General features: G+C 39.9%; 1 protein-coding gene and 1 long non-coding RNA gene across 2 annotated transcripts in view; both read right to left on the minus strand.

Moving 5' to 3' along the window:
- Positions 1-2,004: 2,004 nt before the first annotated feature.
- Positions 2,005-3,577, minus strand: LOC127534967 (uncharacterized). Its single transcript, XR_007943606.1, has 3 exons — positions 3,460-3,577; positions 3,135-3,209; positions 2,005-2,127 (listed from the first exon to the last, which is right to left on the minus strand). It is a non-coding gene; the product is annotated as an uncharacterized LOC127534967 (long non-coding RNA).
- A 6,684-nt stretch (positions 3,578-10,261) lies between these two features.
- LOC127534963 (hepatoma-derived growth factor-related protein 2-like) overlaps positions 10,262-17,446 on the minus strand; it is a 49,317-nt gene continuing 42,132 nt past the window's right edge. Inside the window, exon 9 of the mRNA XM_051951464.1 lies at positions 10,262-10,470. Coding sequence (XP_051807424.1) covers positions 10,315-10,470 — 156 coding nt within the window. The 3' untranslated portion in view covers positions 10,262-10,314. The remainder of the gene's footprint in view (positions 10,471-17,446) is intronic.

A 17,446-nucleotide genomic window follows, 5' to 3' on the forward strand; every position in this document is an offset into this window, starting at 1 on the left:
GATTTTTGAGTATAAAATAATTGTTTTTAAGGTAAGTATTTTAAAGGTAAGTATCAATATGATTTTTGTAATGTTTTTAAGGTAAGTATTTTAAAGGTAAGTATCTATATGATTTTTATAAATGTTTTTAAGATAAGTATTTTAAAGGTAAGTATCAATATGATTTTTGTAATGTTTTTAAGGTAAGTATTTTAAAGGTAAGTATCTATATGATTTTTATAAATGTTTTTAAGGTAAGTATTTTAAAGGTAAGTATCTATATGATTTTTATAATTGTTTTTAAGGTGAGTGTTTTAAAGGTATCTATATGATTTTTGTAAATGTTTTTAAGGTAAGTATTTTTAAAGGTAAGTATTAATATGATTTTTATGAGTGTTTTTAAGGTAAGTATTTTTAAAGTTTTGTGTTTATAATATAATTATGCTAATGAATTTTACACTTAGGGTCAGGGTCCAAGATTGGGGTTGGGGTTAGGGTTCTGGACTTAGGGTTAGGATAAGGGATGGGGTTAGGGTTAGTGATGGGGGAAGGGTGAGGTTAAGGTTAGGGCTTAGGATGGGGTGAGGTTAGGATTAGGGAAAAGGTATGGGGTTGGGGTTAGGATTTTGGAATGGGGTGAGGTTAGGATTAGGGATAGGATAGGATTGGGGTTAGGATGGGAAGAGGGAGGGAGGGGTATTTGGATTGGGGTTAGGTTAGGAAGGGGGATAGGGGAGGACCCTGATACTCTAATTGAGATTTTTTGCTCATCCCGTACCTAATAGGGCTTCCAAAATAGAAGTTCTGAAACACTTCTCAAGTCCCTTTTGTTTATTATGGGATGGCTCGCTCTTGTGTACTAGAGTCATGGACCCTATTTGGGTCTCCTTTGGAGTCATGGACCCTATTTGGGTCTCCTTTGGAGTGAGGGACCCTATTTGGGTCACTTTTGATGATTGAGGAGTGGACGCCCGACTGAAAAAGTTTCAATAATTGGGTCATTTAGATCCACTAGAGAGTCCTCTTTTGGGTCTCCATGCATAAGGGCCGAAACGGAAATGTCCTTTGGAAAAAGTGGTGAAGGTTTGTCCACCACTGGTCCCAAGGAGTCAAAAGTTTTGTCACGATCATTTTTGATCTGACGTGGGGACCTCTGATCCAATGGTGATTGTTGAGGTCTAGGTTGTGGAACTGATTTCCCTTTTTGGGTGTCCACTGGACAAGATGGGGTGTTGGTAAGTTTTCCCTTTTTGGTTACAGTTGCAACCTGTTCCACAACTTGGATTTGTGATGTCTCTTGTTTGTCAAGGACGTCTGTTTTGGACCTTGGTAGTTGGTCTTTAGGACCCTGTTTGATGGGTTCAACATGAGGTTCAAACAGAGTGGTGACCAAAGCCTCCACATGGTCTATGACACTCTGTGAAAGACGTGGTAGGTTCTTTTTGGCCCACTTTGTTGCCACTCCAAAAGCAACCTTCCAATCAGGGCTCAAGTGTTGAGGAAGTTCCTCTGAGATCTTTTTTAAGGATTCCTCACAATGGTCTCGTAGGATCATTAAGGTGTTGTGGCCCCAATTTTTTGCATTGCCTAAAATGAGATCTTGGGTTTTGGCAAAGGGGGCTGCTGGCTTGATCATAGTGGTTAGGGTCTCCACCATTCGGGAGATTTGGCGGGGTTCTTCCCTTCCATTTTGCAGATGGTGAACCGTTTTGATGGTCTTGTGAAGTAAACGGGCAAGGACCCGAAACTTCTGATCAGTGGGAATATATTGTGGTTTATCCCTGTGGGGGGTAGATTTTGGTTGACCCCTCATTTATGGAGCATGTCTTTTGGCTCGATCAGCCGATCGGCCCTCGCTCCTGGAAGCATGAGTTCCACGGACAGCGTCCGCATATGTCCGATGTTGGGCTTGTGGTTGACGAAATGGAGAAGGGAGTACGGAAGGATGCACTGGCCGGTTAGGATCAAAAGAATTAGCCCTGGTCCACCTGAAAGGGGGGCCGGGGAATGCACGGGCCATAAGTTGACGGCATAGATGTGTTTGCGATTGTTGAGGGCTCTGAGAACAACTTGCAGCGCGTTCGCTGCAGACTGAGTGTACACTGAGTGCAGGCCGGCAATCACTATTCCACGGTGACAGTCGTTTAACTGTTATCATTCAGCACAGACAGGATGAAAATGACAAGAAAGCAAGTAAGAAAAGATGCCTTTTAGGAACTAGACATATAACATACACAGCATGTCATATCTAACAAATAGCTGGAAGTCTGGAACTTCACTTCAATGAAGACAGTTGTTTTTCTCACTGTTTCTAAGAAGGCAGTTTTATCACAAATGATCTGGATTAAACTGTCTGTACGTATATTTAACTTGGATGCTATTTTAATTCATGTTTACAGTATTCTTAATAGTTTATATGCTTATATTTTTCTAATCTCTTCCCTCTGTTGTAGCCAAACGGTTTTAATAACCCCAACCCTACATTTAGCTTTTCTGCATTGTTTTTGAGTCAAATAATTTATTTAATTATATTTTATTCTGCTATAGTTTGTATTTTGTCTATTGCATGCTTTATTTTGTGTCCATAATAGTCATATCTTGACTAAGCTACACCACTGTTCAAAAGTTTTGTCACTTTGAAATGTCCTTATTTGTGAAAGAAAATCATTTTTATCCAATGAAGATAACAATAAATGAATCAGAAATACAATCTAGATGTTGTTGATTGTGGTAAATGGCTGTTCTAGTTGGAAACAACTGATTTCTAATGGAATATCTCCATAGGGGTACAGAGGAACATTTCCAGCAACCATCACTCCTGTGTTCTAATGCTACATTGTGTTAGCTAATGGTGATGAAAGGCTCATTGATGATTAGAAAACCCTTGTGCAGTTATGTTAGGACATGAATAAAAGTGTGAGTTTTCAAGGAAAGCATGAAATTGTCTGGGTGACCCCAAGTTTTTGAATGGTCGGTCGTGTATATATAAATAAACTTGCTTGTTTGATTGGGACTTTTCCGATGTACGCATGTAGTACTTGCATTTGAATTAACTTGGCATTGTTTGCATTATTCTATACGTAAGGTTTGGTGGCTTTGGCCTAAGCAGTAAGCCACAAAATATGCTGCTAAAATCAAACTGTGTGTGAACTGACCTGAAATCTTTCTGCCAGGATATCAACCAGGAGCTGCTCAGGAAAGAGACTGCTGAGTGCAGTCACATCATCTCCCTGAAGTCAAATCACATCACATTAACTGGCCTGTTACATTAAAAAAAGTTAAACAGTATGAACAACTACTTACAAATCTAGTACCCAGACATAATAAAGAGATACTCCTTGCAAAGATAAAAATGCATTCTGTGGGTTTACACAGTTACTTTACACAGAAAAATTTTACAAAAAAATCTTCCAATTCCCAAATTTGGACTATAATGGCAACATAATACACCCGCTACAAAGAGAGTATAAGTGAATGTACCAGGCAAAGGGCGACGTGTGGGTTTTCAGTGTCCAGACGAGTCTTTTTACTGCAGCTCTCCTCAGTGTGTTTAGCAAAACCTTCAACAGTATCAACAGAAGCTGAATTTGGATCTGAGACTTCAGGAGCTGCTGCTGGTTCTGGTTCAGTGGTTTCTTCAGCAGCTCAGGATAGATTTATATCGTGGTCATCTGCATCAGTGGCTTGCCTTATTATAGAAGATTTATAAGGTCTAATTACAGAGCTGCTTAGTGCAATCACAGACCTTTACTGCTAACCACAGTGTTGGTGATTAACCTCCTTGTTAAACTGCGTATCCACTTACCCATCTGTCCATCACAGCCACTTCTCTAACCTCTACATTTCTGCGACTTCCCAAACAGATACTCAGAGACAAAAACCCAAAGGAGCATTTAGAAAGAGGTCAGTTACGGACACAGTATATCATGCTTACCAGCCTTCTCAGCCTTCTTCTGAGCGTGCTCTGCAGCAGCCCGGTCATACAGCTGTCTTGCTCTCAGGCTAACAGGTGATGTGCCTTTCAGAAGCACATCTGTAACCACTGCATCAACACTGAGGCACGCCGCTCCATAGTGATGCGCTAGAGCAGCTGCTGTGCCACTCTTATCTGAAAAAAATTAAAAATACGACACAGTTTTACAAAGTAGGGAGAAGACCTGGGGGGAGGACGTGCAGCAAAGGGCCGTGAGCTGAAATCAAACCCTAGAACTGGCCCTGTTCATCGGATGCCGGCTCAACCAGCTGAGCTATCTGGGCACCCAACAACTTCTTTTTTTATTTTTTTGAAATCGTCGTTGCAGGTGCAGCGATACACCTCTACATGCTGTGACGATGGGTTAGGGTTAGGGTTAGGATCAAAAGAATTAGCCCTGGTCCCCCTGAAAGGGGGGCCGGGGAATGCACGGGCCATCCTTCTATTGTCCCTTCCCCATCCATCAAACCTCGAATGCCCCAATTGGGGTTGGGGTTTGTAATAAGGCCGTGAGTGAGGATAACCTCCTCTACCCCGACGTACAGTGATCCACTCTCCCTCCATGTTGAGGTGGGAGTGGGAATTTCTCTATAGATTTTTAAAGAAAAATCAAAAGAAATGAAATAAACAATTTGTCTTTAAAAAGGCAGTAAAACTGTTTAAAAGTTAAACAAAATGTGGCCAATATATAAATAAACTTATGCCCAGTCGCGACGTTTCGACCTGAATGGGTCTTTATCAAGCTGTTGGGCAATGTAAATATGGCTTGCTAGATAGGTCTGTTCGGCTTGAGAGCAAAATCACAAATGAGCTCTGCTCTGTGCTCCTCTTAATATAGGCTGCTAGGCCACGCCTCCTGGAAAATAAAAAGGCGATTGAAAATAAAAAGGCGAATGAATCGGTAAATGAAATAAACTATCCAGTATGGGTTTTAATGGTAAATGATGTATTTTAAAGGTAAGTAATAGGATTTCTTTATGTTTTTAATAGTTTTAAATGTTTGTAATATGAATTAAATATTTTTAAGGTAAGTATTTATTAAGGTAAGTATCTTTTTGATTTTTGAGTATAAAATAATTGTTTTTAAGGTAAGTATTTTAAAGGTAAGTATCAATATGATTTTTGTAATGTTTTTAAGGTAAGTATTTTAAAGGTAAGTATCTATATGATTTTTATAATTGTTTTTAAGGTGAGTGTTTTTTAAAGTTTTGTGTTTATAATATAATTATGCTAATGAATTTTACACTTAGGGTCAGGGTCCAAGATTGGGGTTGGGGTTAGGGTTCTGGACTTAGGGTTAGGATAAGGGATGGGGTTAGGTTTTGTGATGGGGCAAGGGTGAGGTTAAGGTTAGGGCTTAGGATGGGGGTGAGGTTAGGATTAGGGAAAAGGTATGGGGTTGGGGTTAGGATTTTGGAATGGGGTGAGGTTAGGATTAGGGATAGGATAGGATTGGGGTTAGGATGGGAAGAGGGAGGGAGGGGTATTTGGATTGGGGTTAGGTTAGGAAGGGGGATAGGGGAGGACCCTGATACTCTAATTGAGATTTTTTGCTCATCCCGTACCTAATAGGGCTTCCAAAATAGAAGTTCTGAAACACTTCTCAAGTCCCTTTTGTTTATTATGGGATGGCTCGCTCTTGTGTACTAGAGTCATGGACCCTATTTGGGTCTCCTTTGGAGTGAAGGACCCTATTTGGGTCACTTTTGATGATTGAGGAGTGGACGCCCGACTGAAAAATGTTTCAATAATTGGGTCATTTAGATCCACTAGAGAGTCCTCTTTTGGGTCTCCATGCATAAGGGCCGAAATGGAAATGTCCTTTGGAAAAAGTGGTGGAGGTTTGTCCACCACTGGTCCCAAGGAGTCAAAAGTTTTGTCATGATCATTTTTGATCTGACGTGGGGACCTCTGATCCAATGGTGATTGTTGAGGTCTAGGTTGTGGAACTGATTTCCCTTTTTGGGTGTCCACTGGACAAGATGGGGTGTTGGTAAGTTTTCCCTTTTTGGTTACAGTTGCAACCTGTTCCACAACTTGGATTTGTGATGTCTCTTGTTTGTCAAGGACGTCTGTTTTGGACCTTGGTAGTTGGTCTTTAGGACCCTGTTTGATGGGTTCAACATGAGGTTCAAACAGAGTGGTGACCAAAGCCTCCACATGGTCTATGACACTCTGTGACAGACGTGGTAGGTTCTTTTTGGCCCACTTTGTTGCCACTCCAAAAGCAACCTTCCAATCAGGGCTCAAGTGTTGAGGAAGTTCCTCTGAGATCTTTTTTAAGGATTCCTCACAATGGTCTCGTAGGATCATTAAGGTGTTGTGGCCCCAATTTTTTGCATTGCCTAAAATGAGATCTTGGGTTTTGGCAAAGGGGGCTGCTGGCTTGATCATAGTGGTTAGGGTCTCCACCATTCGGGAGATTTGACGGGGTTCTTCCCTTCCATTTACATTTTGCAGATGGTGAACCGTTTTGATGGTCTTGTGAAGTAAACGGGCAAGGACCCGAAACTTCTGATCAGTGGGGATATATTGTGGTTTATCCCTGTGGGGGGTAGATTTTGGTTGACCCCTCATGTATGGAGCATGTCTTTTGGCTCGATCAGCCGATCGGCCCTCGCTCCTGGAAGCATGAGTTCCACGGACAGCGTCCGCATATGTCCGATGTTGGGCTTGTGGTTGACGAAATGGAGAAGGGAGTACGGAAGGAGGCACTGGCCGGTTAGGATCAAAAGAATTAGCCCTGGTCCCCCTGAAAGGGGGCCGGGGAATGCACGGGCCATAGGTTGACGGCATAGATGTGTTTGCGATTGTTGAGGGCTCTGAGAACAACTTGCAGCGCGTTCGCTGCAGACTGAGTGTACACTGAGTGCAGGCCGGCAATCACTATTCCACGGTGACAGTCGTTTAACTGTTATCATTCAGCACAGACAGGATGAAAATGACAAGAAAGCAAGTAAGAAAAGATGCCTTTTAGGAACTAGACATATAACATACACAGCATGTCATATCTAACAAATAGCTGGAAGTCTGGAACTTCACTTCAATGAAGACAGTTGTTTTTCTCACTGTTTCTAAGAAGGCAGTTTTATCACAAATGATCTGGATTAAACTGTCTGTACGTATATTTAACTTGGATGCTATTTTAATTCATGTTTACAGTATTCTTAATAGTTTATATGCTTATATTTTTCTAATCTCTTCCCTCTGTTGTAGCCAAACGGTTTTAATAACCCCAACCCTACATTTAGCTTTTCTGCATTGTTTTTGAGTCAAATAATTTATTTAATTATATTTTATTCTGCTATAGTTTGTATTTTGTCTATTACATGCTTTATTTTGTGTCCATAATAGTCATATCTTGACTAAGCTACACCACTGTTCAAAAGTTTTGTCACTTTGAAATGTCCTTATTTGTGAAAAAAAATCATTTTTATACAATGAAGATAACAATAAATGAATCAGAAATACAATCTAGATGTTGTTGATTGTGGTAAATGGCTGTTCTAGTTGGAAACAACTGATTTCTAATGGAATATCTCCATGGGGTACAGAGGAACATTTCCAGCAACCATCACTCCTGTGTTCTAATGCTACATTGTGTTAGCTAATGGTGTTGAAAGGCTCATTGATGATTAGAAAACTCTTGTGGAGTTATGTTAGCACATGAATAAAAGTGTGAGTTTTCATTGACAACATGAAATTATCTGGGTGACCCCAAACTTTTGAACAGTAGTATCCATCATCCATGAATAACATTCCACACGAGCTCCAGTTTTCTTTGCGCTTAAGCTAAATGCTAACTAGCAAGACTTAAATTACAAACATTGCGAAGCTAAAATGTTGTAACTGAAAGTGACTCAGATGAGCATATCTGCATTTTTATCAACTTAGATCTTGTCTAATCTGTACTCTAGTGGCTCTACAGTGAGAGATCATTGTCCAGAGACTTAAGAAAATTCAATCCTAAACATTTAAAATAAAAGAGACAAAAACAGGATTTCAATGCGGCAATGGGAGCATTATGCAATTTGTGGATGTATATTTCACTGAAATTTGACATTTTAGGGTGCATTTTTTACTTTAGAACATTTTTACTCGTACTATAATTCACATTTGATTGTGCACTTTGTACTTTAGTGTGTTTTTCTTATAGTAGAATTGTAATTTTTACTTTTCTTATTGGAGATATCTGCTTATTTATGTGTATTTGTCATGGTGGTCACATTATTCTTTCTGCTTCCTACTGTAACAACTGAATTTCCTCCTGGGGATCAATAAATTACTTCTATTCTATTCTATTCCTTCATCAAACAGTACAGACTGACGTGTTGTCCTTGCAGATGGAAGGATAGGTGCAAACTCCTCTGCAGGTGAGCTGGTAGCGCCTCTGGGTCCCCAGCAGCTCAAAGCTGAAGGTCTGTTCGAACTTCCCCGGTGACTCTGAGTAGAACCAGATCTTCAGTACCACCTCATCGCCGGCAGGTACAATCCAGCGAAATGATGTCAGGCTACAAGCAAATACATGCACAGACACAGTGAGTAAAACAGCCACAGCAAAGCAAGGCAAACAATCAGCGTGTGTTTCCCCTTGCCTCTGAATGCGCTTCAGCTCTAAGTCTCCCTGGTGCTGGTCCAGGTCAGAGGTGGAGGTGGCACATGAAGGAGAACGAGGCCAGTCCGAGCCCTTTGCTTTTGTCTTGGCAGAAGTTCGTCTCTTGCTTCGCTCACTCTCTCTCCCCTTTTTGTCTTTGTCCTTTGGCAGTGGACTCTCCTTTATGGTGCCCTTGGTGCGACTTTTAGAGGTTGCTGTTGCATCATACTTTTTGCACAAACACACAGCATTCTTTCATGTCTTTCATGTTCAATTTCTTTAAAATCAGTTTATTTGCACTTTTGATTCAATTGTTATAATTTGGTATCATAAAACTCTATGTCCGTAATGGAGATGAGTGTTAGCTTGTACAGTTGGAGACAAAAGTTTCCATCCCCGTGTAAAGGCCATATATATCATGGGAGTATTGGGTTTTCAATGACTCCTATAACTCCTAATTTTCTATGAAGAAATCTTTGAAATACGTGAGTCTTTGTCACAATAAAATAATAAGGCATTTTGGTTCTTTCATAGATTTATTATGATCTCCTGGAAATATGATGACATCTGCTGGGTCAAAAATATACATACAGCAATTCTAATATTTGGTTAAATGTCCTTTGGCTATTTTCACCCTAAATGACGCTTTTGGACAATTCAAGCTCCACAAGCTTCTGGTTATATCTTTGACCACAACTCTTGACAGAATCAGTTCAGTGTAACTAAATTTATTGACTTTCTGACACAGATTTCTTTCTACAGCGCATTTCACAGGTTATCGATGGGGTTTGAACTTGGGGAGGCCAGTCTAGAGCCTTCATCGTAGCCTGACTTAGCTTTTGATGTGTGTTTTGGGTCACTGTTGCGTCGGAACACCCAAATGTGTCCAAGACCCAATCTTCTGGGTGATGATTTTAGGGTTTCCTAAAGAACGGAAAGGTAATACTCCTTTATTATTCCATTTAAATGGTGTAAAGCACCAGTTTATTGGGAGCAAAACAGCTCCAGAGCATAATGCTGCCACCACCATGCTTGCCGGTAGGTTTGGTGTTCACCTTTCAGAATTTTCCTCCAAAAAGTCTTTTTTGTTCATATGATCAAAAACAAACTTTACTCGAGCCTTGAGGTGCCGCTTCAAGAGGAAGGGCTTTCCTTTTGCATGGCAGCAGTCTTTCCATGATTCCACTATAGGAAGCTAAAAGTTGTAGAGGTTATTGGAGACTCAAAATTGCCATCTTTACAAGTGTATGTAAACTTTTGTTCACAGCTGCACTCTTTGTAGTACTATTTGCTCTTCAAATTAGGAACGCTCTTTCGTAGATCTCTGTGTTATAATGTGGGATATTATCATTACCTTCACGACTGATGCTTGCACATCCTCTGACGCTTTCTTCTCCTCATCCTGTTCATCCGGCCCTGAAGGAACCAGGAAGGTAAAGCAGGTCTGTTGAACGGAAGCTGGTTCTCTGTGTTTGGGGAAAGTAACAACAGAGAAGGTGGTGGGAGGAGGGATTGGTGGGCCGCTGGGTCCCAACCCCAGATCATCCAACACCTAAGGAGGCCAAAGAAAGAAAGGAGATAGATTAGTGGAAAAGCAACACTTTGGAAAATTTGAGGAGAAATTATAGTAACTACAGTACAAGAATAGGAAAATCTGGAAAATGTGAGCCATACCTTGTCCGGTGGAGGTAAAGTGCTTCCTTTTAGGAGACCCTCGATGAAAAAAAATGTGTGTACATCAATAAAATTATAAGGCTAAAAAGTGAAGTTATAAGCTTACTCTTTCATACATACTGCTAATATAGGTTATGAAGGTTCCTTTAAAATTCTTACATTTGCTGGCACCTTCATTTAAATTCCAATGCTCTTTTGTGTCCACTGATGAGGCTTCAGACATTCGAAGATCATCTGGTGAAACTGTTGACTGGAAGAAAAAAAAGGAAGCAAAAAAACTCAAAATCAGTAACTGGCACATAATGTATGAGTGAAATCTGGTTTTGAGTATTTGGTCCACAGAGGAGTCGCTGAGTGCCACATGAGTACAGACCTCCTTTTGACCACACAGGCTTCTCTTCTCCGGTACTTCTTTAGTATCTTTCTCCATCACCTTTTTGCTTTTCTTCAGTTCCTTGTCTTCCATTGGCCTCTTTATCTCTGCAGCATCTGCATTCTGAGATCCAGTCACCAGTATACTTTGTCAGGTATAAAAGTTGTGTACCATCATTAGATCACATACAGAACGCAGATGTTTTTGAATCCAGCTCTAGACGGATAGATAGTGAGCCGGAAGACACCGGTAACACAAAGCCTCTAGTTTACAGTCCTCATTGTTAGTTTTTCATGAAGTGTCTGCAGGTTCTCTATCACCATGTGTTGCTTATAACGGTTTAAGATCACCTACAATATGACATTCTCTGTTCAGATGACACACTATAGACAGCTGTATTGTTTTCTGAATGCTTTGGATCCTCTAACACACCAGAAAGAATAAAAATGTTTTGTTGTTTATTTTGTTTCCCGCAGAATCTGTAGGATCCATCCATCCATCCATTTTACTATACACCGCTTTATCCTCACTAGGGTCGTGGGGGGTGCTGGAGCCTATCCCAGCTGACTCGTGTGAAGGCAGGGGACACCCTGGACAGGTCACCAGTCTGTTGCAGGGCTACATATACAGACAAACAATCACACTCACATTCATACCTACGGGCAATTTAGAGTAACCAATTAACCTCAGCATATTTTTGGACTGTGGGAGGAAGCCGGAGTACCCGCAGAAAACCCACGCATGCACAGGGAGAACATGCAAACTCCATGCAGAAAGATCCCAGACCCACCCCGGGATTCGAACCGGGGATCTTCTTGCTGCAAGGCAAAAGTGCTAACCACTACCCCACTGTACAGCCCAATCCGTAGGATATTTTATTGAAAAAATGACGAGATCGTCGTCCCATCACTGCCGTCTCTGCTCGTTTCCTGCACTCGACTCCGTCAGTTTTAATGCCTGACCGTTAAATAAAGCCATCAATCAAAACCCTGCCAAAATGAATAAAGAACAAACGTCCCTGGAGATTTTTTAATAAAAAATTCAAATACTATTTGTTATGTGCACGATGACCGGCCGGTTGAAAATTGTCTTGCTTGAAACAGGTACGTGGTGCAAAACAGGTTGTAGACCGCTGCTCTAACACGACGACTGGCTCTGCCAAACTTGTTACTCCGTCAAGGAGCGTGGCGGAGTCATGTGACAATTGGCATTCGTTTGTCCGCCTGTTTGTTTATCTGTCTGTCTGTTAGCAACATTACTCAAAACGGAAAAACAGATTTGGATGAAATTTTCAGGGAAGGTCAGAAATGACTCAAGGACCACGTGATTAGATTTTGGCAGTGATGCAGTTTAAAGTCTGGATCTGCGGATTTGGTCAACATTTCTGTATCATTGCAAGATAGCAGCACGGCGTCACAGTAACTATGGCAACAAGTGAACACTACGTCAGCTGCCTGTTGATGATCACAAGACTGCGAACCTACTACACATCCACCGCTGTGGACTTATCCGTTGGAAATGATACAACGACTGAGCATTCTTGGCAGAGTACTGCACTCTCTCTTTATATTGTACTTTGGCTGATTTCAGGCAGCAGTATAAAAGTCTGTTTTATGTACTTTGTAACATTTTTGTGTGTGTTTTACACCTATAAGTAGAGAACGTGTAAGGATATAAATTAAGAGTTTATGTTCCAGTGATTTTTTCAACTAGGTTTTGAAAGTTTGGTATTATATATTCCTAAGGCCTGTTTTTTTTAAAAACACACTTATTCAGGGAGGTATTAACCTGAATATTCTAACACTTACACTATCAGTCAAAAGTTTGGGGTCACCCAGACAATTTCATGTTTTCCAATGAAACACACTTTTATTCATGTGCTAACATAGTTACACAAGGGTTTTCTAATCCTCAAGGAGCCTTTCAACACCATTAGCTAACACAATGTAGCATTAGAACACAGGAGTGATGGTTGCTGGAAATGTTCCTCTGTACCTCTATGGAGATATTCCGTTAAAAATCCGCCATGTCCAGCAAGAATAGTCATTTACCACATTAACAATGTCTAGACTGGATAATTGATTAATTTAATGTCATCGTCATTGAAAATAACTGCTTTTCTTTCAAAAATAAGGACATTTCTAAGTGGCCCCAAACTTTTAAAAGGTTGTGCATGATGCAACGAGGCTTACTGTGCTGCTGTTTTTGCCTAAACTGACCTTTTCTTTTTCCACTTTGCTTGTAGGTCGAGGATATTCTGCATTCAATGTTTTGTTTTCTTCTGTCTGCTTTTGTGAATCATCGGCCTCTTTCCCAGCATGCACTGCAGGAACAGAGATCAGATTACAGTTTGTATTATTTATCTCATTACTCACATTTTTTTTTTTAGTGTTGACTATTTGTGTGTATTTAATTGTTGTTTTAATTTATGCTGTGAAGCACCTTGTGGCTCTCTGTCTGTGAAAGGTGCTATATAAATAAAATTTACTTACTTACTTACTTACATTTTGCAGGAAGTTACTAAAAATATTTAAGAATTTCTATGGTGTGATTTGTTTTACAGTTTCTTGCACCTTCATTTGAATTAGAATGCTCTTTTGCATCCACTAGCGACTCTCTGGAGTTGTTACAGAGAGACATTTTCTGTCCATTCGGGGTTCCTGATGACTGCAGCAGAAATGAAACAAATGAATTAACAAGAGCACTAATTGGATGACATGCATGGGAGTTTGCATGTATTTCAGTTTACACAGGATGCATTTAAAAGAGGGGAGCTGGGATTCATACACTGACGTGTTTTCTCTCCAGGAAGCTCTTCTTCTTCACTACTTCTTTGTGGTCCTTCTTTCCTGACCTTTTCTTCTTCTTCAAGTCTTCTTCTCTCAGCCTCTGTATCTCCTCCTGTTGCCTTTTTTCTTCCAGCTCTTTCTCCATCTGCTCCCTGAAAAACAGGCGTACTCTTCTAAGTACATGGAGTGCTTTAGAATAAATAGCTATGTATTCAGGAAACCCACAGTTGAATAAGCATTAGTGAGCAAAATCTACACTCTCGAGGGAACTTCTGCAATACTTCACTGTAAGGTCCCTTATTTAGCAATTATATGCAGCAAATTTAACATTTTATAAATGATTTATTATTTATTACTGTAACATATGTATGCTATGTAAATATATATTTTTTCTGTGTAATTAATCATTTCATGCCTTAAAATGACTAACATGTCAGTCTCTGTGCAATGGTTTGCTTCAGAATGTGCACATTATGAACATATAAATTATCCACGCCAACACATTCACTGATCGCCTGCAGCTCGAGCACACCAGCTCACCTACAACTCTGCTCAAATAACATAAAACTACTCCAAACTACAAACTCATCCATGGACTTCACTGCTTTTATTTATTTGTTTATTCTTTGCTCATGAAGTGTTGTCTTTTAGCTTGTCGACAAGGTCATTTTGGGTTTTTTTCCAAGAGAGTTTGCACTAAATATTCTGTAGTTAAAATTTTAGGTACTAAAGGTTCAGATGTTTCAGATCTGCCATGCAAATGCTCACAGGGTCTAAGAATCAGGCTGATTCGTGGGCAGGTTTTCTGTGGGAGGTAGCATCTGGGGTGTCAATAACATTACAATTTGAGGGACGACCTTCTTAAACAATGTACGTTCTTGACAGTTTGGTCAGGTTAAAGCGAGCAATCTATCTAAAGCGGGTGTAATTTAGAGAGTTTTACACGTCTTCCAGTCAGTACCTGAGTTTCTGCTGTTTGAGTGCGTCCAGGTGTCGCTGGGTGATGCTCCTCTTCTCCTCCTCTGACAGAGCATCAAAACTGTTCCTCATCCAGCTCCTGTATCCTCTGCTGCTCCCTGGCTGCTCGCTCTTCTGCAGAGCATCTGGAAGACACACAGTTGAAATAAAACTGACAGTATTTAGAATTCTGTACACCTGATATATGAATAAATGCATGTGTATGTGCTGGTGCATAGTTTACGTTCAGCCTCTCTCTGAGCTCTTTCTCGTGCCTTCAGGGTGGCGTAGGAGTCGGATAAGTTGACGGCATAGATGTGTTTGCGATTGTTGAGGGCTCTGAGAACAACTTGCAGCGCGTTCGCTGGCAGACTGAGTGTACACTGAGTGCAGGCCGGCAATCACTATTCCACGGTGACAGTCGTTTAACTGTTATCATTCAGCACAGACAGGATGAAAATGACAAGAAAGCAAGTAAGAAAAGATGCCTTTTAGGAACTAGACATATAACATACACAGCATGTCATATCTAACAAATAGCTGGAAGTCTGGGAACTTCACTTCAATGAAGACAGTTGTTTTTCTCACTGTTTCTAAGAAGGCAGTTTATCACAAATGATCTGGATTAAACTGTCTGTACTGTACATTTAACTTGGATCTATTTTATTCATGTTTACAGTATTCTTAATAGTTTTATATGCTTATATTTTTCTAATCTCTTCCCTCTGTTGTAGCCAAACGGTTTTTAATAACCCCAACCTACCATTTAGCTTTTCTGCATTGTTTTTGAGTCAAATAATTTATTTAATTATATTTTATTCTGCTATAGTTTGTATTTTGTCTATTACATGCTTTATTTTGTGTCCATAATAGTCATATCTTGACTAAGCTACACCACTGTTCAAAAGTTTTTGTCACTTTGAAATGTCCTTAATTTGTGAAAGAAAATCATTTTTATACAATGAAGATAACAATAAATGAATCAGAAATACAATCTAGATGTTGTTGATTGTGGTAAATGGCTGTTCTAGTTGGAACAACTGATTTCTAATGGAATATCTCCATAGGGGTTACAGAGGAACATTTCCAGCAACCATCACTCCTGTGTTCTAATGCTACATTGTGTTAGCTAATGGTGATGAAAGGCTCATTGATGATTAGAAAACCCTTGTGCAGTTATGTTAGGACATGAATAAAAGTGTGAGTTTTCAAGGAAAGCATGAAATTGTCTGGGTGACCCCAAGTTTTTGAATGGTCGGTCGTGTATATATAAATAAACTTGGCTTGTTTGATTGGGACTTTTCCGATGTACGCAGTAGTACTTTGCATTTGAATTAACTTGGCATTGTTTGCATTAATTCTATACGGTAAGGTTTGGTGGCTTGGCCTAAGCAGTAAGCCAACAAAATATGCTGCTAATCAAACTGTGTGTGAACTGACCTGAATCTTTCTGCCAGGATATCAACCAGGAGCTGCTCAGGAAAGAGACTGCTGAGTGCAGTTCACATCATCTCCCTGAAGTCAAATCACATCACATTACTGGCCTGTTACATTAAAAAAGTTAAACAGTATGAACAACTATTTACAAATCTAGTACCGCAGACGCTGAATAAAGAGACGGGGCCATCCTTCTGTTGTCCCTTCCCCATCCATCAAACCTCGGAATGCCACCGTGGGTGAGGATTAACCTCCTCTACCCCGGCGTACAGTGATCCACTCTCGCCTCCATGTTGAGGTGGGAGTGGGAATTTCTCTATAGATTTTTAAAGAAAAATCGAAAGAATGAAATAAACATTTGTCTTTAAAAAGACAGTAAAACTGTTTAAAAGTAAAACAAAATGTGGCCAATAATAAATAAACTTATGCCCAGTCGCGACGTTTCGACTGAATGGTCTTTATCAAGCTGTTGGGCAATGTAAATATGGCTTGCTCGATAGGTCTGTTCGGCTTGAGAGCAAAATCACAAATGAGCTCTGCTCTGTGCTCCTCTTAATATAGGCTGCTTGGCCACGCTCCTGGAAAATAAAAAGGCGATTGAAAATAAAAAGGCGAATGAATTGGTAAATGAAATAAACTATCCAGTATGGGGTTTAATGGTAAATGATGTATTTTAAAGGTAAGTAATAGGATTTCTATATGTTTTTAATAGTTTTTAAATGTTTGTAATTATGAATTAAATATTTTTAAGGTAAGTATTTATTAAGGTAAGTATCTTTTTGATTTTTGAGTATAAAATAATTGTTTTTAAGGTAAGTATTTTAAAGGTAAGTATCAATATGATTTTTATAAATGTTTTTAAGGTAAGTATTTTAAAGGTAAGTATCTATATGATTTTATAATTGTTTTTAAGGTGAGTGTTTTAAAGGTAAGTATCTATATGATTTTTGTAAATGTTTTAAGGTAAGTATTTTTAAAGGTAAGTATTAATATGATTTTTATGAGTGTTTTAAGGTAAGTATTTTTAAAGTTTTGTGTTTATAATATAATTATGCTAATGAATTTTACACTTAGGGTCAGGGTCCAAGATTGGGGTTGGGGTTAGGGTTCTGGACTTAGGGTTAGGATAAGGGATGGGTTAGGGTAGTGATGGGGGAGGGTGAGGTTAAGGTTAGGGCTTAGGATGGGGGTGAAGTTAGGATTAGGGAAAAGGTATGGGGTTGGGGTTAGGATTTTGGAATGGGGTGAGGTTAGGATTAGGGATAGGATAGGATTGGCGTTAGGATGGGAAGAGGGAGGGAGGGGTATTGGATTGGGGTTAGGTTAGGAAGGGGGATAGGGGAGGACCCTGATACTCTAATTGAGATTTTTGCTCATCCCGTACCTAATAGGGCTTCCAAAATAGAAGTTCTGAAACACTTCTCAAGTCCTTTTGTTTATTATGGGATGGCTCGCTCTTGTGTACTAGAGTCATGGACCCTATTTGGGTCTCCTTTGGAGTCAAGGACCCTATTTGGGTCACTTTTGATTGATTGAGGAGTGGATCACCCCGACTGAAAAAAGTTTCAATAATTGGGTCATTTAGATCCACTAGAGAGTCCTCTTTGGGGTCTCCATGCATAAGGGCCGAAATGGAATGTCCTTTGGAAAAAGTGGTGGAGGTTTGTCCA

This window comes from Acanthochromis polyacanthus, chromosome 8 (genome assembly GCF_021347895.1).
Source record: "Acanthochromis polyacanthus isolate Apoly-LR-REF ecotype Palm Island chromosome 8, KAUST_Apoly_ChrSc, whole genome shotgun sequence".
Lineage (NCBI taxonomy): Eukaryota > Metazoa > Chordata > Actinopteri > Pomacentridae > Acanthochromis > Acanthochromis polyacanthus.